Below are 20,204 nucleotides of genomic sequence, written 5' to 3'. Positions count from 1 at the left end.
TGCTCGAGATCTTGCACAGAAGCCGGGTGCTAAAAACTGTCTTTTGAGTCCCTGTGTTATATCTTACTTCAATCATTAGAGTTGAAATATTAAATCCTTTTACTGAACAGCTGTTGAAGTACCGAGTTTTCCTAGTTTCATATTTCTTACTGGTACTTTTGGAAGGTTTCAGAAAACTTAAACATGATGGTTTCATGTTTTTATTGCTTTACATTGTGCCCATCTATTCCTTCAACAGGATTTGTTTACTATCTACTCCATACCAGAAATATTGTTCTAAGAATTGAGAATATACTAGTCAACAAATATGGACAATATTCTCCTCTTAATGAACATATAAGCTAGTGGAGATAGATGTACAAATAAGAATGCATATCATAGGGTGATCATTACAAGAAGATTGATAAAACAATGCCTCTTTAATAGTGTGCACATTAGAAGAGATCTAAATGGAGTTAGGGAATGAGCCATGAGGGCTGTCTAAGGAAAGTTTATTCCTGGAGAGGAGGGAACAGAAAGGGGTAAGGTCTAGAAGCTAGAGTGTGATAGGAGGCTAGAGTGTTCTGTGAGGTCATGGAAAAGGAATTGAGTTAGAGAAGAGATAAAGGTGATAAAATAAGGCTGAAGCATTTTAATTTTGAGGATAAGTAATTCAGCTGACAAATATTCTCTAAGTGTCTACATAGTCCCTTAGCTCAAAGGATATGCCAGGAAGGACAACAGTCCTCACTGAAGGAGGTGGAAAAGAGAGACAGTAAGTACATTAACAGAGATGTTTAAGATAAATATAAACATTAAGTAGGAGAGGAAACAGCATTGGCTTGGGAAGGGGGCCAAATGGAGATTGAACTTGATTTCATATCGCTGCTGCTTTTACTAATCTTTAATTTTGAATTGAAATCCCAAATGGGCTGGCACAACTTTCTAGTTTACCTCTCTGAGTAATTGTGTTGTTCCACTATTGTTACAGGGGTTTGATGAGGTGTAATAGTGTGAGGTTTGTAATACCTTCTTTTCCCCTTCCCCTTTTTGCTCCCTCTCTTCTCTCTTTCTCCCCCCCACCCATTCCTTTTCCAACTCCTTTTCTCTTTGTTACTCAAGTAAAAGTACAAGAAAGGAGTCTTGTTTAGGAATTGTCTTTCTTTAGGTTTCTCCAGATAGAGACACTGAGGCAAAGAATGAAAGGCCAAAAGTTCATGTGGAAAACTCAGGTGACACCAACAGGGAAGTGGAAAAATGATGGTTGGGAGGGAATGGGCATTGCCAGGTATCCAATAAGCCATTTGTGAGGAGTTCAATTCTATCACAAAGGTTTTGGAAACAATATAAAATATGTGATCTAATTCTTGCATCTAAGAGTTGTCCCACCCTAGAATAGTGCCATCTGAGAGCTGAGAGGGCTGTAGTACTTACACATCAGCCTTTCAACTTTATAATAGTAAAGCTTGTTAAGTCCACACAGCAGTCGCCAAGGTGGCAGTGATAGCAAGGGAAGTCTGTGGGAGGACTTAGAAGATTCCAAGAGGTACTTGGAACTTGACATCAAGTCTCTTCTGGGAACTCTTATTTATTGTCTCTTACTTTGTTAACTCTATTGTCTATTATAGTCACTGGGGTTTCCTGATTATTAGTGTTTATCTCTAAGGGCAGATATTCCCCCCAGTCCTTTAATAGTTCTTCTTCTACATCACTATATTTCTGTTCTATCCTTTTTAAATTCCTCTGTACTTCATTTGTTCCTTCATAGGAGATAGCTATTCTGAAGCACTGAGATGTTGTGTTATGAGGAGGAAAGGTTTGTTTTTGTTGTTGTTTTTAATATATTTTTTATTGTAAAGATACTGTACAGAGTGGTTACGGTTACATGAGCAAGGGAATGAGTCCATTTAGGAGGAAGGTTTCTTTTGGTTCATGGTTCTGAGGTTTCAGCCCATGATGGCTTGGTTTTGGCCTATGGTCATGATACAAGGTGCCCATCATGACAGGAAGTGTACTGTGTGGTGTGCTAGGCAGAGGAACCCTGTTTACCTCATGGTGGCCAGAAAGTAAGAAGAAAAAGGAGCTAGAACTCTCACAAGTGCACACCCCAGTTAGGTGACTTCTTCTCACTGAATTCTACTTCCCAACAGTACCACAGGCTAGGGACCAAGCCTTTAATACATGGGCCTTTGCAGAGAACTAAGCCAAGCTGTAGCACTCGCATCCAGGCTCTAGGCTAACAATGGGATTTGATGAAAGTGATCTCACCTAGGATAGACACGTTGGATTTGAATAGCCTGCCCTCTTAAACACTTTGTAGGGCTTTGAGGCAAGTTACTCTGGAATGGTGGCAGAGAGGAGTCACATGTATGTGGGTCTTTCCTGGTAAAGTTTAATCTGAGTCCATCTCTGTGAAGAGAGGCACATTTCAGCTGTGCCCTCTTCATCTCAGTGAGTCCCACTCAAAATTATCAGTTATTCGATTTGGTTGTCCTTCTTTTATTAAAATTAGCATCAGTTGTTCATTTATGGATATAGTACATCTTGATCAGAATCACACCTTTTGTTGTTCTCCCCCTGCCCCTCTTCAGGAATTGACATCCGAATGTCCTTAAGGATGAGAACATTCTCTTAAATAATTTTTTTCTTTTTCTTTTTTGCTAAACTCAGATCCTGGGTCTGACCCTGAGCTACTATTTGCTCCATGCTAGCTCTCTACCACTTTAAGCCATAGTGCCACTTCCGGCTCTTTCTGAATAGTTTATTGGAGATAAGAGTCTCAAGGACTTTTATGACCTGGCTTGCTTGTACTGTAATGATCAGATCTCAGTCTCCTGAGTACCTAGGATTACAGGCATGAGCCACCGATGCCTAGCTTCCTAAATAATTTTATGAGCTTATATGAATTACGAAGAGAATATATTCTTCCTTAGTTTGAAACTGTGTGTTGTGTCTTTTTAAAACTTGCTATTTCTGGAAGTGGTGCTGTAGCTTAAGTGGTAGAGCGCCCACCTTGATCTAAAGAGCTGAGGGATAGCGCTCAGGCCCAGAGTTCAAGCCCCACTATTGACAAAAACAAAAACAAAAAACAAAAAAAAAACTTGCTGTTTCTAGCTGGGCACCAATGGGTGGCTCATGCAAGTAATCCTGGCTCCTCAGGAGGCTGGGATCTGAGGATCGTGGTTCGAAGCCACCTTGGGCAGGAAAGTACCCATGAGACTCTTATCTCCAATTAACCACTCAAAAACTGGAAGTAGCACTGGCTCAAAAATGGTAGAGTGCTAGCCTTGAGCAGAAGGGCTCAGGGACAGTGCCCAGGTCCCTATTTCTATTGTTTTCTCTGATAAGCTTTTTAAAATATCCTTTTATTTTTAACAAGGTAAGACATCATCTACTAAGCTACATAATGTTGATGAAAGGCTCTGTATAACCTAAAAGCAGTCTTTTGTCTCACTCTTCTAAGACTGTCATTTTAAAATATGATGGACTTATGCTATTTTCTAAATTGTGAACTTTAAATACATACACATACACACACTTCTCCTGTGGAAATTAGAAATCTGGCACTCTTTGTCATCATATTACTCACACATAATTTCTCCTATCCTCCAAATATAGGGAGTTCACAATCTTAATGAAATCAAAAGTCAGTGTTTACAGTATACTGACTGTGTATATAATGGTCATTCACTGAAGCATCAAAAGATCCATCACCTCAGTATTTTTACCTAAAGCATTTCTGAATCAGTCAGGGTTAGGTCAGGAAGATAGAAACTACTCTATGTAATTCAAAAAGAAAGAAATTTTATGCCTGGCATCAGTGGCTAACCAGTAGAAAAACAAGTGATGGTTTCCAAGAAATGTGAAAGTTCAGGAATTGCAGGAAAACCACAGCTACTGTCATGGGGAAGCTACTCAGGCATCCCCGGAGAGCGGCAGCTTCTCATTTTTTTCCTCTGCCATCTATTGAATTGTACAAATACTTTTATTGTGGATTCTCCACGATTGTCTGTTGGCAAAGGATGTGAGAAATAGTTTTAAGATGGTCATTCCTACATTGTAGCATGGAGCACTGTACTGCTTCCGCCTCTCCTGCTGTTCGTTTTTTACCCATGGCCTGTATCTGACTTTGGTGGAATCATACTCCCCAGGATTCTCTGTTTTGCAGATCCTCTGTTACCTTTTCTTCACTGCACTATCCCCTTTTTTGGTAATACCCATCTTTCAATAACTTTCTAAGAAGTGTGTTGGATGTCAACTTTTTTTGAATTTTTGAACTAAATCATTAGTCTTCATTCATGCTTGGAAAATTTCATTATAAATAGTCTACCTTTGTAGATGTTTGATATTATTCATAGTAAAAATTTTAAAAAGAAAGGAGAATGTGTGTGTGTGTGTGTGTGTGTGTGTGTGTGTGTGTGTGTGTGTGTGTGTGTGTGTGTGAGTGAAAGAGAGAGAGAGAAAGAGGGATGGACAGACAGATAGAGACAGAGACAGAGAGAGACTGACCATATCTGTTATTCTCTTAATTGACAATCTCCCTTATTAGAATTCCCTATATGTTGCTTTCTAAAAGAGGAAGGCATTATAGAGGAAGGCAACAAAACAGACTTAGAAAGGAGGTTAATGATCAGCCTCTGAAGTCTGCTATAGGTCAAGAGAAGATCTAAAAGTCTGTGGTCATTCTACCAGGGCCAAGACAGTTACTATAGTCTTCACCTGAAAGGAGTGAAGTGTCATTCTGAATATAATTGGTCTTCTTTTCTTCCGTTCGTTCAGCACAGTCTTTTCATTAGTAATTGTGCTTTCTATAAATTTCAAAACGTTATTCTGCTGTATTTGCTTCTTTGCATAATTAGTAGAAACCTGTTTCCCACAGAAGAATCTTGTTTTGTGATAGCACATTTTATTTTTAAGCCTATAAGATTAGTGAATAAACTGTATTCTGTTGAATTTAATGTCAAGATATATCTGGGTAGCAGAAGTTCTTCCTTTCTAAATAGTACTTCCTTCAAACTTCTAATAGCAAAATAAATTAAAAAAGAGATTGGAAATTTGAAAGGAACAAAATAAAGCCTACTTATATATGAGAAGAAATGTATGCAATAATTGATTTCATGTCTGCAACTTGGCATAATATAATTTATATATTTTATTTCATAATGATATAACATAATTTATAAGATGCCCTAGTGAAAGAGAAAATATGTGTGCTGAATAATTGGTATTTTGTAAAAATATGAAATTATCATTGCAGTACTGACTTCTGAGGTTTTAATCCTATGCCATGGTGTCTTGATGGCACTGTAACTCTTTAAAGGAAGAATCTGCACACTGTCATTTGCTAAAGTGAATCTGTGTTACCTTGTATTTGTTCTAGAGATCTGTAGTTAGTTTGAATGATGACCTAATCTATGTCCGAGGCAGGTAGGCCATTTATCTAGGGCATAGCCCATTTCCACGTACACGGTCAGTGAGGCTGAATTATTTGCTATCTCAATACGTATTATAGATTGAGCTTGGGTCTCTGATCAATGGTCATCAAAGTAATGAATCTTTTGAGGCAATGAAATAAGGAACAAAACTGAAAAACTATGAAAACATATTGCATCCTCCTAGAAGAAAAAAATAGAGCATTTCATGGAAAAGTATAATATTTTACTCAGTTTTCCAAACATAAAAAATATGAATAATGCCTTCTGATGTTCACTTTGTAATAGAGACGTTGTATTAAAAACAAAAGTTAATTTTTTCCTATTTACTAGTGTATATAGATTTTAAATATTTTAAAACAATTTTACTCTTAGTTGAATTAGATTATGCCACTAGGCAGGTACTGAACTATTTAAGTACATTTAAAGTAAACTATTTTACTCTTGATTCAGAAAAATTAGTTTAGTTAGGGTATGTTCTGTCTTGTTTTTTTCTTAGCCTGAGTCTTGCTACATAGCAAGGAGACTGTTCCTCTTGGGGGAGTCTCAGCGGAATAATATTCTGTAAAACTCTACAAGGGAGTTTCCTTTCCGGTTGGGCAACTTCAAGTTTAGAAAACCCCAAATTCTTACAGTGGGCTTTGAAGGTCTTGTGTTTGCCTCAGAGAACATCATTATCTTGATTTCGCTGGAGAGTGAAGGAACGTGCGCTTTGCTCCCGATGGAACACTGTCTCCCTCTGAAATGAAGGCACTTCCTCCTCACCTTCAAGATCTACCTAAATACTGGAGTGGTGTGACTCACCTTTCCACCTCTTAATCTACAATACTTTTTTTTTTTTTTTTTTTTTGGTCGTGGGGCTTGAACTCTGGGCCTGGGCGCTGTCCCTCAGCTCTTCAGCTCAAGGCGAGCGCTCTACCACTTGAGCTACAGCGCCACTTCTGGTTTTCTGGTGGTTTATTGGAGATAGGAGTCTCGCGGTCTTTCCTGCCCGGGCTGGCTTTGAACCGCCATCCTCAGATCTCAGCCTCCTGAGTAGCTAGGATTACAGGCGTGAGCCACCAGCGCCCGGCTCTACAATACTTTTTTGTGGCCTACATTGTATGTTTTCTATCCTTTACAAATCTTACTTGAAATTTTTTGTACATGTTTAATACTGTTTGAATTTTTCTGTTTCTTACAAGCTACTTCCGTGTTCATTTTTTGTACTTAACAAGTCTGTTTATGGTTTTGGTTTTGTTTGTTTGTTTTACCTATCTTTCATGTTTGGGACTCTTATCTGTCTCATTTAGTCAGATATTCTTCGATAAAATAGCAAATTCACATTACATACATAGTTAAAAACTTCCATTGATTCCCTGTTTTTTTGGAGGAGGTGAAAATGTTAAACATATTTCTCTTAGGTTATAATAATTCTTTGCATGGCAGTTGTTCTTGATAATTTTCCTCCAAATATGCTTGCCACAACAGGCTACTGTAAAGCACTGTACATTGAAATGTCTTATAAGCAACAGAAATTTATTTCTCATAATCCTGGTGGATCAGGACATAGCAGGGTTCATTCTAGTGAAGGCTCTCTTCCAGGTGGGAGATTGCTGACTTCTGCTTCTATCCTCCGCAGGCAGAATGATGGCTGCAATCTCTTTGGGGCCACTTACATCAGGGGACCATTCCCATCTGACAGGTTCTTTTGTGGCATAGTCTCTACTTGGTGGTCCCAACTGTTCTTACCGTAACATTGGATGTTAGGAATTCAACATATTTTAGAGGGGCACAGCATGCATTCCATAACCAGCATCTACTTTTTTCTCCTTATAAGTTCCTTTCCAATAAACTCCTGATTTCCATTCTTAGTATTTATAAGAGATTATGTTAACCACTCTCTATAGTTGCCCCTACCCCCCAAAAATGCTGGCCTTAATTTCCCCCTACCATACCTTCCAGTACCCTTGCTGAGAACTAAGACATAGAATTTGCTATTCTAACTAGTCAAGAAAGCTCTCCTTTCCATTCAATTTTGAACAGGATTGTAGAAACAAAGAACAGGAAATGGAGCAATTAATTCACAACTAACATAGTTAATTTCATCTTTTATTCACTCAGTACACATTTTTAAAGTTCTGTAATACGTTGAGTAACCTGGGATTAAAAAATAATGTGCAGTTACACTGCTGCTTCAAAAATGTCTAGCGAGGGAAACGTGCAAATAAATGAAAGCTGTGTTAAGACTGGGATCATACACTGCAGAGAATGGTTGACTCTTCCTGGGAAGTCAGAGATTTTACAAAACCATGGCCTTTAAGAGTGCAAAGTTTACTGGAAAAAGGAGTATTATGTAGTGACTTACAGACTTTGCTGTCCAGGCTGGCTTGATCCTGAGATTTCTGCCTCCTCCTGAATAGCTAGTGTTACAGGTGTGAGCTACCAGCACCTTACAAATTACATAATTTTTTAAAGTGGAGATTGGTTCTTAAATTGTCTTGTCTTGTAATGTGCTTATCTGTCTTTGACATGTGGGTAAGGCTGACCTCACAAAATAAGGAAGAATTGTTGGAACTGGTACTCTTTAGTCATCAAATGATTGGTAGAATTTACCAGTGGAACTGTTTGAGCCTGAGTTTACTCTGTGGGAAGATCAAATTACAAATTCAATTTTTTAATTGATAAAAATGCTAATCATGTTTCTGTTTCCACTTGAGAGGACTTTGGTAGTTTGTGACATTCAAGACACCTGACCATCACGCCAATATCCAAATTAGTTGTTTATAATACCCTTCTATTCTTCTGATGTCTATGAACTCTGATAGATCTTCTCTTCTATTTACTTAGTGCCCTCGGGCTTGAACTCAGGGCCTGGACACTGTCCCTGAGTGATTTTGCTCAAGGCTAGACCTGTACCACTTGAGCCAGAACTCCACTTCTAGTTTTTTGGTGGTTAATTGGAGATAAGAGTCTCACAGACTTTTGTGCCCTCGCTGGCTTTGAACCTCAGATCTTAGCCTCCTGAGTAGCTAGGATTACAGGCCTGAGCCACGGATGCTCTATCTAGTGTTCGTTAGTTATTTAAAAGTATACTATTTCAAAGTTGTGAGAAATTGTCAGATATCTTTCTGTAGTTAAGTTTTTGTATTTTATCTTTAGTTGACTAGTAATAATTTTATGTATTTATAGGGTTGTTTCTATCATAGTGGAATGATAAAGTCAGGCTAGTTAACATGTGCATACTTATTGTTTCTTCATAGTAAAAACAGTTAAAGTCTACTCTTCTAGCTATTTTGAAATATGCAATTCATTTATCCTCAACTGTGATCATGTTCTACAATAGGACTATTGTTATTGATTCACTTTACTTCCACTTTTGTCAAGGAAAATACTTTACCTGGTTTGAATTTGTCATAGTTTTTGCAACTGGGGCTTTTGGTATGAAGTATATCTTTGTTGTTGTTAAAAAACAAACAAGCTATGTTTTCCAGGCTGGTCTTGACCCCCTGGGTTAAAGCAGTGCCCCCACCTCAGGCTCTTAAGTAGCTGCAACTACAGTCATGTGCCACTGACCCCAACTGTTCTTTTTTGTTTTGTTTTGTTTTTGTAGGTCGTGGGGCCTGAACTCTGGGTCTGGGCGCTGTCCCTCAGCAATTCATCTCTAGGCTAGTGCCCTACCACTTTGAGCAACAGCACCACTTCCGAGTTTTTCTATTTGTGTGGTGCTGAGCAATTGAACCCAGGGCCTCATGCATGCAAGGCAAGCACTCTACCCCTGAGCCACCTTCCCAGCCCTCCAATTGTTCTGTCTTTGTAAATGCATATTATACTTCTGTTAAATGACATGTCCTATGAATGTCAGGTCCTCTTGCCTGATTGGTCATGCTGTCTGTATTTTTATTGATTTTATAAAAAATCTATTTAAAAATCAATTATTGAGAGACAAAAGTCAAAATATGCTTATATTGTGGCCATATGTATTTATCCTTGCACTGGATCACTTGAGCCTTGAGCCAGCTTTTTGCTAGTTATTTGGAGATTGAGTGTCTCAGACTTTACTTGCTGGGCTGGCATAGCGCCCTGGTCCTCCAGATTTTAGCCTAAGAGTTATGATTATAGGCATGAGCCACTGGTACCTGGCTTGCGTCAGGCTTTGTTTCATTTTGTTTATCTATTTGTTTGTTTATTTAGAGACATGATTTCAGTATGTGGCCTAGACTGTCCTGTGTCCTCACTATCCTCCTTCCTCAGTCTCCTGAGTGCTGGGATTATAGGCCAGCACTGGTGTACCTAGCTCTCTTCCATATTTTTAAAGCTTTGTCATTTTGTTCACAAACAACTTGAAGATAGTTACAGTGTGTTCATGAAATGATTTGTTAACATTTTGAAATGTCCATCTTTATCACTGGTATCATTTTTCACCCTAAACTCTGCTTGTTTTTATTGGATGTACCATTCTAATAATTTTGTCGTATGTGTCATTCCTGGATGTTTTATTCAGTTAATTTCTTTACTCATTATGCGTTCTGTTTTCTTGCTTTTGTGTGGGCCTGGTAATTTTGAATTGAATGCCAGCTGTGATGAATTTAACCCAGTTATGTGGCAAATATTTTTTGTGAATATTTGAATGCATTAGTCTGGTATACAGTTAAGTTGCTTGGATGTAGTTTGATACATCTGGATCTTGCTTTTAAGACTTGTTTGGCAAGATCAGAGCAGCATTTATATGATGATAATTTTCCCTACTTCTATGGCAAAGCCTCGTGAGTGCTTCAGAAGCTTGTTTTACTCTGTCTGTGGAGGTTCTGTTTGGAGGGGGGGAGTTATGATCCTTCTCTGGCTTCAGGTTGTTTTTTGACTCAGTGGATGACCTCAGATCTCTGGAGCTCTTATACTTTGTGGCTTCCATATATGTTAATTATTTTCAATATTTGTTGGGTACAAGATAAATCCAGTCCTGGTTAGTCCCTCTTCATCAGAAGTAATACTACCCTGACATGTGAATTTTCCATTTAAAAAATACATTGTAATTCTCTCTGTTACTATTTATAGAATCTTACTTAGATTGTGAGGCTGAGCCATCAGTCATACCTTGTATATTCCAGGGACTCTTCTGGGTACTGTGGCTAGTGATCTAGCATCATAAAAACTCCATTTAAGTATAAGCTCCAAACTAACAGAGAATGTGCTACTATATGGAGTTAGGCAATGAAATCTAGTGAAACAATGGACAAAATTACACTTGAATTCAAGAAGGTATTTACCTTCAAACCCAACTATTTCCATTTTAATTCAGATTTTTATTTAAGTTCATTTTGCTGTTTCTCTGCAAATTTGACATATAGCTCTTTACCTTATGGGCTGTTATGGAAAAGAAAATAAACTATTTGTATTACTTGCTATTGTCTCCTAATATCCTCATCTGGTATGTTTTAGATTCTTGCCTTGTGCCAAAACAACAGCCACCACCAAAATGCACTGCAGGTATATTTAAATGTAAAAAATGGAATTAAATATTAGTTAGAAGATAAATAAATACCCTCTTTTTTATTTTTCTCCTTTATTATGACATTTGGCTTTTGAATCACTAAGATATATATAAACTGTTAGCTCAATAAAAGGGTTTTTAATAATATACCATATAAAATGCAAATTATTTTTAAACTGAGGAATATTGAAAATGAAACAGAACCAAGTAAAGAGTCTGAATTATTTACTGGCCCAAGGCTTAAAGGTGCATCAGTCCAGCACAAATATTAAATTATGAAATGGGAATTTCAGTTTGCCATAAATCTGTCTGCCATCACAGCTTAAAATAAAATAGTTTTGCCCATCTAAAGCAACATCAATTTGCCAGTCAGTGCTTCATGTATCAAAGAGTGGTCTGTGAAAATATCAATATCATTGGTTAATATAAATGAAATTAATTTTTAAAGCTGGGCTAAAGGTTGACATCTGAAAAATTGCATTACTTTGCAGAAGAGAAATTTCTGTCTTCTAGTGAAATTCCAGGTCATGAGGGCAAGTAATTTTCACAATCTTCAATGGGAGCCAGTGAAATATGAACTTCATTGTCACCTAGCCCCAAAGCGATAAGATAAAATGAGCTGATACATCATTTGCTGTGGTTTTATCGTCTCCTTTGGTAATTGGAAGAGAAAACATAAGAGTGTGTGCCTCTCTGCTCCCCTCTGGCCCCTCCTCCCTCTGGCCCCTCCCACCACCCCACCACACACATCCAAGCTAAAGCCATTTTAGCCCAATCAATACAAAGGTCATACAGCATTTTATTTATATATTTTTAATTTTTCATGCTGACTAAAACTGCCAAGAAGAACATTAGAGTCATGAATATGTTTAATTGAATTTGTCACCCATGAAAATGTTAAGGAGAACACCGTACTACATCATAGCTCTAGTAAGCAGAAGGAAATACGGAGATGTAAAAATAGTACAGCAATTCATATTTAATTTAAAAGATTGTTTAGTATTTGAGACCTTTATTTTGTTATTTTTAAAGTTTAGGGACATTCTAGGTGTTTATAAATATATATTACAGAAAAATTACTACCTTAAGGTTTTTCACTAGAAAAATATACTATTTTCACATTTTTAAGAATCTCTATATTTTGCTTTAAGAATGTATCTTTGAAAATTTAACAGTAATGGTTGGTAATGAAGTAAGTCAGTACCAGAATTCAATATTAGTAGAATAGCTTCAGTGATATCCTATGATACCAAGTTGAAAATACTATAGCAAAATATAAGAATAACATGAATAATTGTGATGTAACTCCAAATTATTTGATTAAAATTACATTGAACTTATTTGTTCACATTAGAATTATTGTACCTATATTTGATGGTGATTTGATTTGAGAGTTTTGAATATGAAGGTTCTTTTGTTTTAAAGATATTCCAATGAACTGGTTTCCCATACTAATGTATAAGCTTGTGATTATCATTTATAATTTTATGTTCTGAATACAGAATATAGAGAATATGTTCTAAACTTCTCTAGCAGTGGTGTCATAGTGTATTTGATGACATGATTAGTTTATATTTTATATACTAGGTTTAAAAGTTTTTCTGTATAGTAAATGCTTTCAGATAGTTTTAGAAGTTATTCTATTCTTTATATATATGTGTATATATATTATGTGATTTTATTATTACCAAATTCCTCAGACACCAATGTGGAATTATCTGAAAGATTAAAACTTCTCAGGAAATTAGGAAGCATTCAAAATAGGATATGTTGCTAGTGTTAAATATTTAAAATAGTATTTTAACAATACTTTTTTGTTCAATACATACAGACTTGCATGTAAATATATCTTATTTTTGAGATAATTTTCTCACATTAAAAATGTCCTCCAAAAAAAATTTCTCCTACAAGATTTCAAACTGTTTAAAATTTACTGAGGATAGTTGTTGGAACAAAAGCTCTCATTTAACGTAAGTGATACAAATATTGCTTTAACTATTTTAAATCTACTTTTCAAAAATATTAAATATCTCATAAGAAAGGATCTCAACTAGTTGAGCAGTTAATGTGAGTTTCTGTTGTTTGTTAATGAAAATGAGAAAAAAACTTTACTTGGATTAATTCATAAAGGGAATAAAAATGTTTTGCTTTAAAGATAAAAGCAAATGCAACATGATAAATTTTATTATTATTTCATGGTAAACTATCAGTTTGATGGGAGGATGAAATGTGTATATTACTTGGAAAAAATAGTATATTTTTTCAGAAGGTATGTTTGATTTTTTATGCAAATCAACTTAATATATGTGTACATATATTTTATATTACATATACATCAAATTCCGATCTCTTTCTTTCATAATACCCTTGTTTTTAACATTTAACCCACAAGCCAGTTTTGTTGAAACATTATTTTTAAAAACTGAAAGTTAAATTTTTCACTAATAATCATACTAACAATAATAAAACAAGGTAGTAAACATTTTGAAGAGAGTGATGTAGGCTTAAGCTTTCAAGCTGTTCTAGACTTGGGGTCATAACTGCAGAGCAATGGTAATGATACGGTTTCCATAGCAACTGATTCATTGGAGGGCTAGACCTCTGTCTAGGGTGCTGTCAGTATATGTAGAGTTTCAGTGAACAGAAACTCCCAAAGAAGGGTCTGCTTCTACCTAATCCAGTTTTAATTGAACTCTAGAGACTTTGAAGTGAAGCCTCAGACCAGGCACATACTACTATTCCAATAAGAATCGAACCTCGTGCTTCGCTAGCCCTCAGCTGCTTCTCAGTACTGACACTTTTTCCTAATCAGTCCTTTAAAGAAATGTTATTATTAGTTTCAGGTAGTAGTTCTTTAGTTAAGAATACCTTCATTTCTATTTTAAGCCTCAACAATCTCTCTTTCCACAGTCATTAATCTTTTCCTTCGTTAATCTTTTCTTTACAAAAATTATACTAGTAATGTTTGTGCAGATTTTAATGTTTGATTTTATTGTACATTATAAATAATCTTCTGTCTTTATTTTCTGTCGGAGTTTGAAAATGTTACCAGACCTCTTTCAATAAGATATTGTTTACATCAGGTCTGGAAACATGAAAAACAATGCTAATTGTAAATATGTTATACTAGTAGTATAAGAACTTATACATAGAGGCTGGGAAGTTGGCTCAGTGGTAGAGTGCTTGCCTTGCATGCATGAGGCCCTGGGTTCGATTCCTCAGCACCACATAAACAGAAAAAAGCCGGAAGTGGTGCTGTGACTCAAGTGGTAGAGCACTAGCCTTAAGCTGAAGAACTGAGGGACAGCACCCAGGCCCAGAGTTCAGACCCTACAACCGGACCCCCCCCAAAACAACAACAACAAACAAACAAACAAACAAAAAAAGAACTTATACATATCTGAGCACTGGAGGCTCACACCCCTAGCAACTCAGGAGGCTGGGATCTGAGGATTGCAGTTTAGAGCCAGCTCCCAGCAAAAGGCTGGAATTGGCAGCCGGAGTCAGGTGGTAGAGACCCAACCATGAGGGAAAAAGCCAAGAGAGAGTTTGAGGCCTGAGATCAAGCCCCCCAGTATGTACATCAAACAAAAAGCAGCAACTTATATGTAGGACTGGAGGTGTGGCTGAGAGTAAAGCAGGATGACATCTACATAGCAAGCTTGGAGCCCTGAGTTCAAATCCCAGCACCACAAAAAGCAAAAAACCAACACATGGATGATAGACCTCAAAACAAGGACAATGGCTGGCTCTAACAAAAGAGGAAAATGGTATCAGGAAGGGCTTACATGTACATGTGTGTGGAAAGTTCAACACCATCTTAAGACATGCAGTTATATGGCAAAATGTGAAGAATTTTATGTTTGAATAGTGAGTACACAGATCTTTTGTTACATTTATTTATTTAGTTAGTTATTGTCAGTTATGTATTTAGCTCCCTTAGCTCTTTTGCTCAAGGCTAGTGTTTTACAAGAAGACTAGGGCTCTACCACTTTGAGCCACAGCACCACTTCCTGTTTTCTTGTGGTTAATTGGAGACAACTGTCTCATAGACTTTCCTGCCCTGTCTGGCTTTGAACCACGATTATCAGATCTAAGCCTCCTGAGTAGCTAGGATTACAAGCATGAATTACCAGTGCCTGGCTCTTTTGTTACTTCTGTATTTTTAAGTATTTTTTTACCCTGGGTAAAATGAAAGTCATTTAAAAAGAATAGAGCACTTATATTTCAGGTGGATCTTTAAATGCTGTTCAAAGGAATAGAGTGTAATTAATGTTTTATTAATCAGAAACCACCTCAGTATATTAAAAGTCTTCTAACAGTGTTCCACCCTATTTATTTGTAATGATAGAGTATCCTAGAATATATTCTTCATTTGGCTCACTGTAACTGTGCAAACATTGACATCACCACCATTACAAGCAACAGCTGTACTGCTCTACCTAGAAAGGTAGACTCATTGATAGACCAGTGTACCATTGGTAACTAGGGTTGTTGTTGTTTGTTGAGGTTTGAAATCAGGGCCAGCACTTCTTGCTTTTTTTAAAATTGCATCTCACATTTCTGCCTACGTTAGCTGGACTGTTTCTTTACACTTGTTACAGAGCTGGGATGACAATCCCATGCCACCACTCCCTGCATTTTATTGGTTGTAATAGGGTCTCACAAACTTCTTTGTCCAAGCTGGCTGCAAATCATCTCAGCCTTCCAAGTGAATAGTCTTACAGGCATGAACCACATATGCTTGAAGACGCTGAAAATAGTGTGTGCACTCTTTTACTCTTGTTGAACTTACATTCCAGTATTTTTGTTCAGGAAAAGACCAGAGACAAGCAGACAAGTACTATCATTTCAGATACTTTGAAGAAATTTTGAAGTGTTTTAGAACTAGATGACTTTTTACGAGAGCCAGTAGGGTTTAATTCTCAGATAGGGTAGATGGGCAGAAATCTAAAACAGTGAGCCAGTGATGAGATTTAGAAGAATGCTTCAGGCAGAGGCAAACAAGGGGATAAAGAAAATATCTGGAGAGTAAAACCAGAATTTTTATCTTCTTTCTTCCTGCTGAATTCTCTTGATCTTGCTTACATTGGTATTTGTTATATGTCTGAGTAGAAGGATTTTTCTATTATCAGTTTCAAAACTGAGAACATGATTAGTTGTTTGAAGTTTTACTTTAAAAATCATTATATCTCAGATTTATACCCACTTTTTAAACTCCTGCTGTATCTGAATAGAATAATTTTTGTAGAAAAATTGAAATACATACTGAATTTAAAAGTTTTCTGATATTGTTCAAATGAACAGCACTTTGCATTGGATAATATAGATTTGCTTGCAATTGGGATTTGAAAAAAACAGAAGCAAGAAAAGGACAGGTTGTGTAGGGTAAAGAATTTGCCCTCTTTTGTTTCTCTCTCTGCACATCTTGATCCCTACACTGCTATCAGTGCTGTTTTTCTTGTATTTCTAATGTAGTTACTACTTCTGAGAGACATCTCAATGTTTAACCTTGCTTTCACAGATCTTTAACAGACCCTGATAGGAAATATATCCCTTTTCTCTATAGAGAGATGCTCAGCCTAATTTAACACTTCCATAATTAAGCTTTTAGAATGATCTTTTTGAAAAATGCAACTAAATGGCACTTAGGGCTAAAGATGGGATTACTTTGAGCATTTTAAGCAACTGTGTCTGTCACATGTGATGACAAGAACTGTAACAAGTTACTCTGACAATCACCCACTCCATAGAGAGATTATGCTGAGCTCATTTGCAGGTTTATGTGCAGCTTTAGCTGACAAAATGATACTTAACCTCTTACACAGTTAGTCTTTGCCTTCTGAATGATTGCCTTAATAGTGACTAACACAGTGATTTTTTTTTTAAGTCATGAACTTTACTGGGCAAATTGTATTCATATTATATGGAATTGTTTTATGTATGTGATTCACAAGAATGTAGGAAATTCTCCTTAATTCTCATTAAGATATTATCTGAAACTTTATTTTCCATAACATGATTTCAAAATCAATCAATAAAGGTAATATGTAATTCCCGAGAAGTGATAAAATTATATCATTGTTTTTTAAAAGCTTAGGCATATATTTACAATTAGATGTTTTATATTTTAATTTGCTTTTTCTTTTAGGCCTTTTCATAAATTATAGTACATTTTCTTAGTCTCTTTTAAACGGTTTCAATAACTATTAATTTTTTCTCACAGAATCTTTTTATTTTAATTGAGAGAAAAACCCAACACCAATTATTGTCTTTGTGGGACTCTTTTTTTCCCTTTACTAGATCCTGGCATACACAGAAGGGCTGCATGGAAAATGGCTGTTTTCAGAGATACGATCCATCTTTTCTCGACGTTATCTTTTGCAAAATACAGCTCTGGAAATCTTTATGGCAAACAGAGGTAATATGTTGCAGAAGCACATTGTCACACAGTTAACTTCTGTCTCTTTAAGATGTCACTTTTGAACATACCATATTGTTTCCATTTAGATTGGATTTTGTAGTCTACTCTCTGCCCTACTTACCTCATTTTTTATGTTGCATGGATCTTCCTAGGTCCTCTCACCCCCATTTGAAGAATCAGTTGTGGTTCTTTTTGTTTTCTGGCCATATCACAGATTGTAAATATGGGGGACAAATAACCACTTAACTGTCTAATTAGTTATGGAGTGCTGATGTCCCCAGTGTTGCTTTGTTCTTTAAACTCCTGATAGCTGACTGCATTTGGGTAGAGATCATCAAGTGACTCATGTTTATTTTATCTTTTGTCCAATCTATTCCTATTTAAAATAGAATCTCAGAAAATGGTACTGATGTGTGGTTGCTTTGTATTACATCATTCTTGAAAGTTACACTAAAATTCTATTTTTGGATTTAGAATGGAACTTGGTGGAGCCCATTAAGACAAGAAAGGGAGATAACTTGAATTTGGAGGGAAAGTACTAGGTTGTAGTAGTGGAGATGAACAAGGAGAAAAAAAATACCCGAGTGAATTTTGTGTGTATGTTGCCGCATTATTTCTTATTTGATTTTTCTATAATCTTTATGCTATACTTAAAAAACTATACATAATACATATGCCATGCAAATAATTGTTTCTCTTTAAGGTCTCCCCTCACCCCCCCATACACGTAAACACACACATACACACACACACTTCTAATGTAAACATTATTCCTCTAGAAAAAATATTTTGTAGATGATTAGTGAATGTTTACTAAAAACATATTGGTATTTTTAGTGTTGAAGAGATATGATAATATAGGTAATTTTTGTTTTAACTAATTTTTTTTACACTTTAAAGCCTATCGTGATTATAATACTGATGTTGACATATATATAAAATTTCCAGATGGACCAAATTGATACCTTCTAAATTTTCTCTTAAATTTCATGACTTTAGTAGTTTTTAAAAGGAATAAAGATGTATATATATCATTGTGGTTAACATTTATATATTGAACATGATTTATGTTGATGGGTGCCTTTTGATTTTCCCACACATGTGTAATTATTGAAGTGGGAATGACTAAAAAGCATTTAAATCTCTCCACTAACCACAGAAGAAAAATTTTCTTTCAGGGCCTCAATTTATGTAAATTATATGAACATGATCTATAAATACATAAGTGTTACAGAAAATTGTTTTTAAGTTCTTTATCATGGGAAAAATAGAGCTGAAATTTCTCTCTATTTCTTGCTATTGGTGTTAGAAGGGTAACTTTATAAACCTGATTTTTAAAAACAGTTCTGTCTAGAAACTTAGAGAAACATATTTGATGACAATTCATTTTTGTTACTTTTCAGAGGACAGCAGTTTTCAGAACTTCTGACACTATTTACAGATGAAACTGTCTATGCTAAAAGAGCACACAGTGAAACAAATACCACGTCTAGAGGACTAATACTAAAACTCAATAATACTAAAACTCAAGTAGGGAGATTTTTCTATTGAATTAGGAAACCAGTTTTCCAGAAAAGAAGTCATGTTGTGTTCTAATTTTTACTAAATTACTTTTCCTAGTTGCCATAATGTTCAACTTCCCAGACCCTGCAACAGTAAAGAAAGTGGTGAACTGTCTCCCCCGTGTTGGTGTTGGAACCAGTTTTGGATTACCTCAAACCAGGTACTATTTTACATGAGACAAATACAGAAAATACTCTGTATTAATATTCTCACTAATATGTATTAATATGTTTTATTTGTAATGCGTGGCCTCCTGTCTTCAATTTCAATTTGAAGAAATACAACCACCCTGTATGTGCAAATATTCCAACATGAGGCAAAGTTTTTAGTATTCTAAACAAAAAAATAAATTGGAAGGCAGGTAACAGTGGAAACTAGTGATTTACTTTGAGAGTCTCATAAGAAGACATTTAATTCAGGTGGTATATGACCTTGATGATATAATTGAAGAGAGGCATCCTTGTTTAGAAATCTGTAGAAAATACATTTTACAGGACTTGGAGAGTAGAATTGGAAGGTGATAAGGAGATTCTCAGTTTGTCTTCCCAGGTCTCAGCCTGGGTATGAACAGTGATAGTCATGCATTCTTCCATCCTCATGATTGGGGTTGTAGGGAAGAGGTAGATGAGCAGAGGATCAGATTAGTTTTAGGTATATTCAAATTGAGCTCACTGAGAGATGTCCAACTGGAAATACTAGCTGGGAAGTTTACAAGGAGATATCTGAGACTTCAAAGCAATAAAAAAAGAAAAACAGTGCCCTTTTCACGAAATCAGAAAGCTACTTGGAGAGAGATTATGGAATGGCTATGTGCTGAGGAACCTCAGCACTGATTTCAAAACTTACTGTAAATTGAGTGTAATTAAGACAATATGTTATTTTTACAAAGGCCAGGGCAAGAAAACAGAACCTTTTCTCCAGCCTCACCTCTTCAAACGAAGCACCAAAACTAAGAGTGGCTCAAATAATAGGAAAACCAGGAAAATGTGAATCCAAGGGATGATATGTTTTAAAGGTGCTAAGCTCTGTTGAGAAATTAGTAAAACAGCCTGGAAAAAAGAGTGTCCATTGCCTTTAGCAGCTGTAGATTTTGACTGAAATAGGGCTGAATATCCTGAATTTGCCTGCAGTGTCAACAGGCTGTACTTGGCAAACAGTCCCCTGGATTCTATTGGAGTTTAGAATCTGCTACTCTATCCAATTGAGGTGTGATAACCTTGCAGTTCATGCTCTTCAGACTGTTGGGTGTGAGCTGGTAGAGATATTTGTGTTGATCCTGACACACTACCAGTGGCACATGGAAGCACAAGAGCATTAATCTTGCCATCAGTTTTCT

The 20,204-nt window shown here is 36.1% G+C and overlaps 1 protein-coding gene across 3 annotated transcripts in view; it reads left to right on the top strand.

The window, feature by feature from the left end:
* The window catches only part of Lrba (LPS responsive beige-like anchor protein), a 445,034-nt gene that overhangs the window by 281,979 nt on the left and 142,851 nt on the right, over window positions 1-20,204 (top strand). For all 3 annotated transcript variants that reach the window (XM_070022191.1, XM_070022190.1, XM_070022192.1), the window contains exons 41-42: window positions 17,185-17,302; window positions 18,926-19,028. In XM_070022191.1, the coding sequence (XP_069878292.1) occupies window positions 17,185-17,302; window positions 18,926-19,028 (221 nt within the window). The remainder of the gene's footprint in view (window positions 1-17,184; window positions 17,303-18,925; window positions 19,029-20,204) is intronic.

This window comes from Dipodomys merriami, unplaced genomic scaffold (assembly GCF_024711535.1).
Source record: "Dipodomys merriami isolate MVZ:Mamm:240054 unplaced genomic scaffold, mDipMer1.0.p SCAF_15, whole genome shotgun sequence".
NCBI lineage: Eukaryota > Metazoa > Chordata > Mammalia > Rodentia > Heteromyidae > Dipodomys > Dipodomys merriami.
This window is presented reverse-complemented; position numbering and strand designations above follow the sequence as displayed.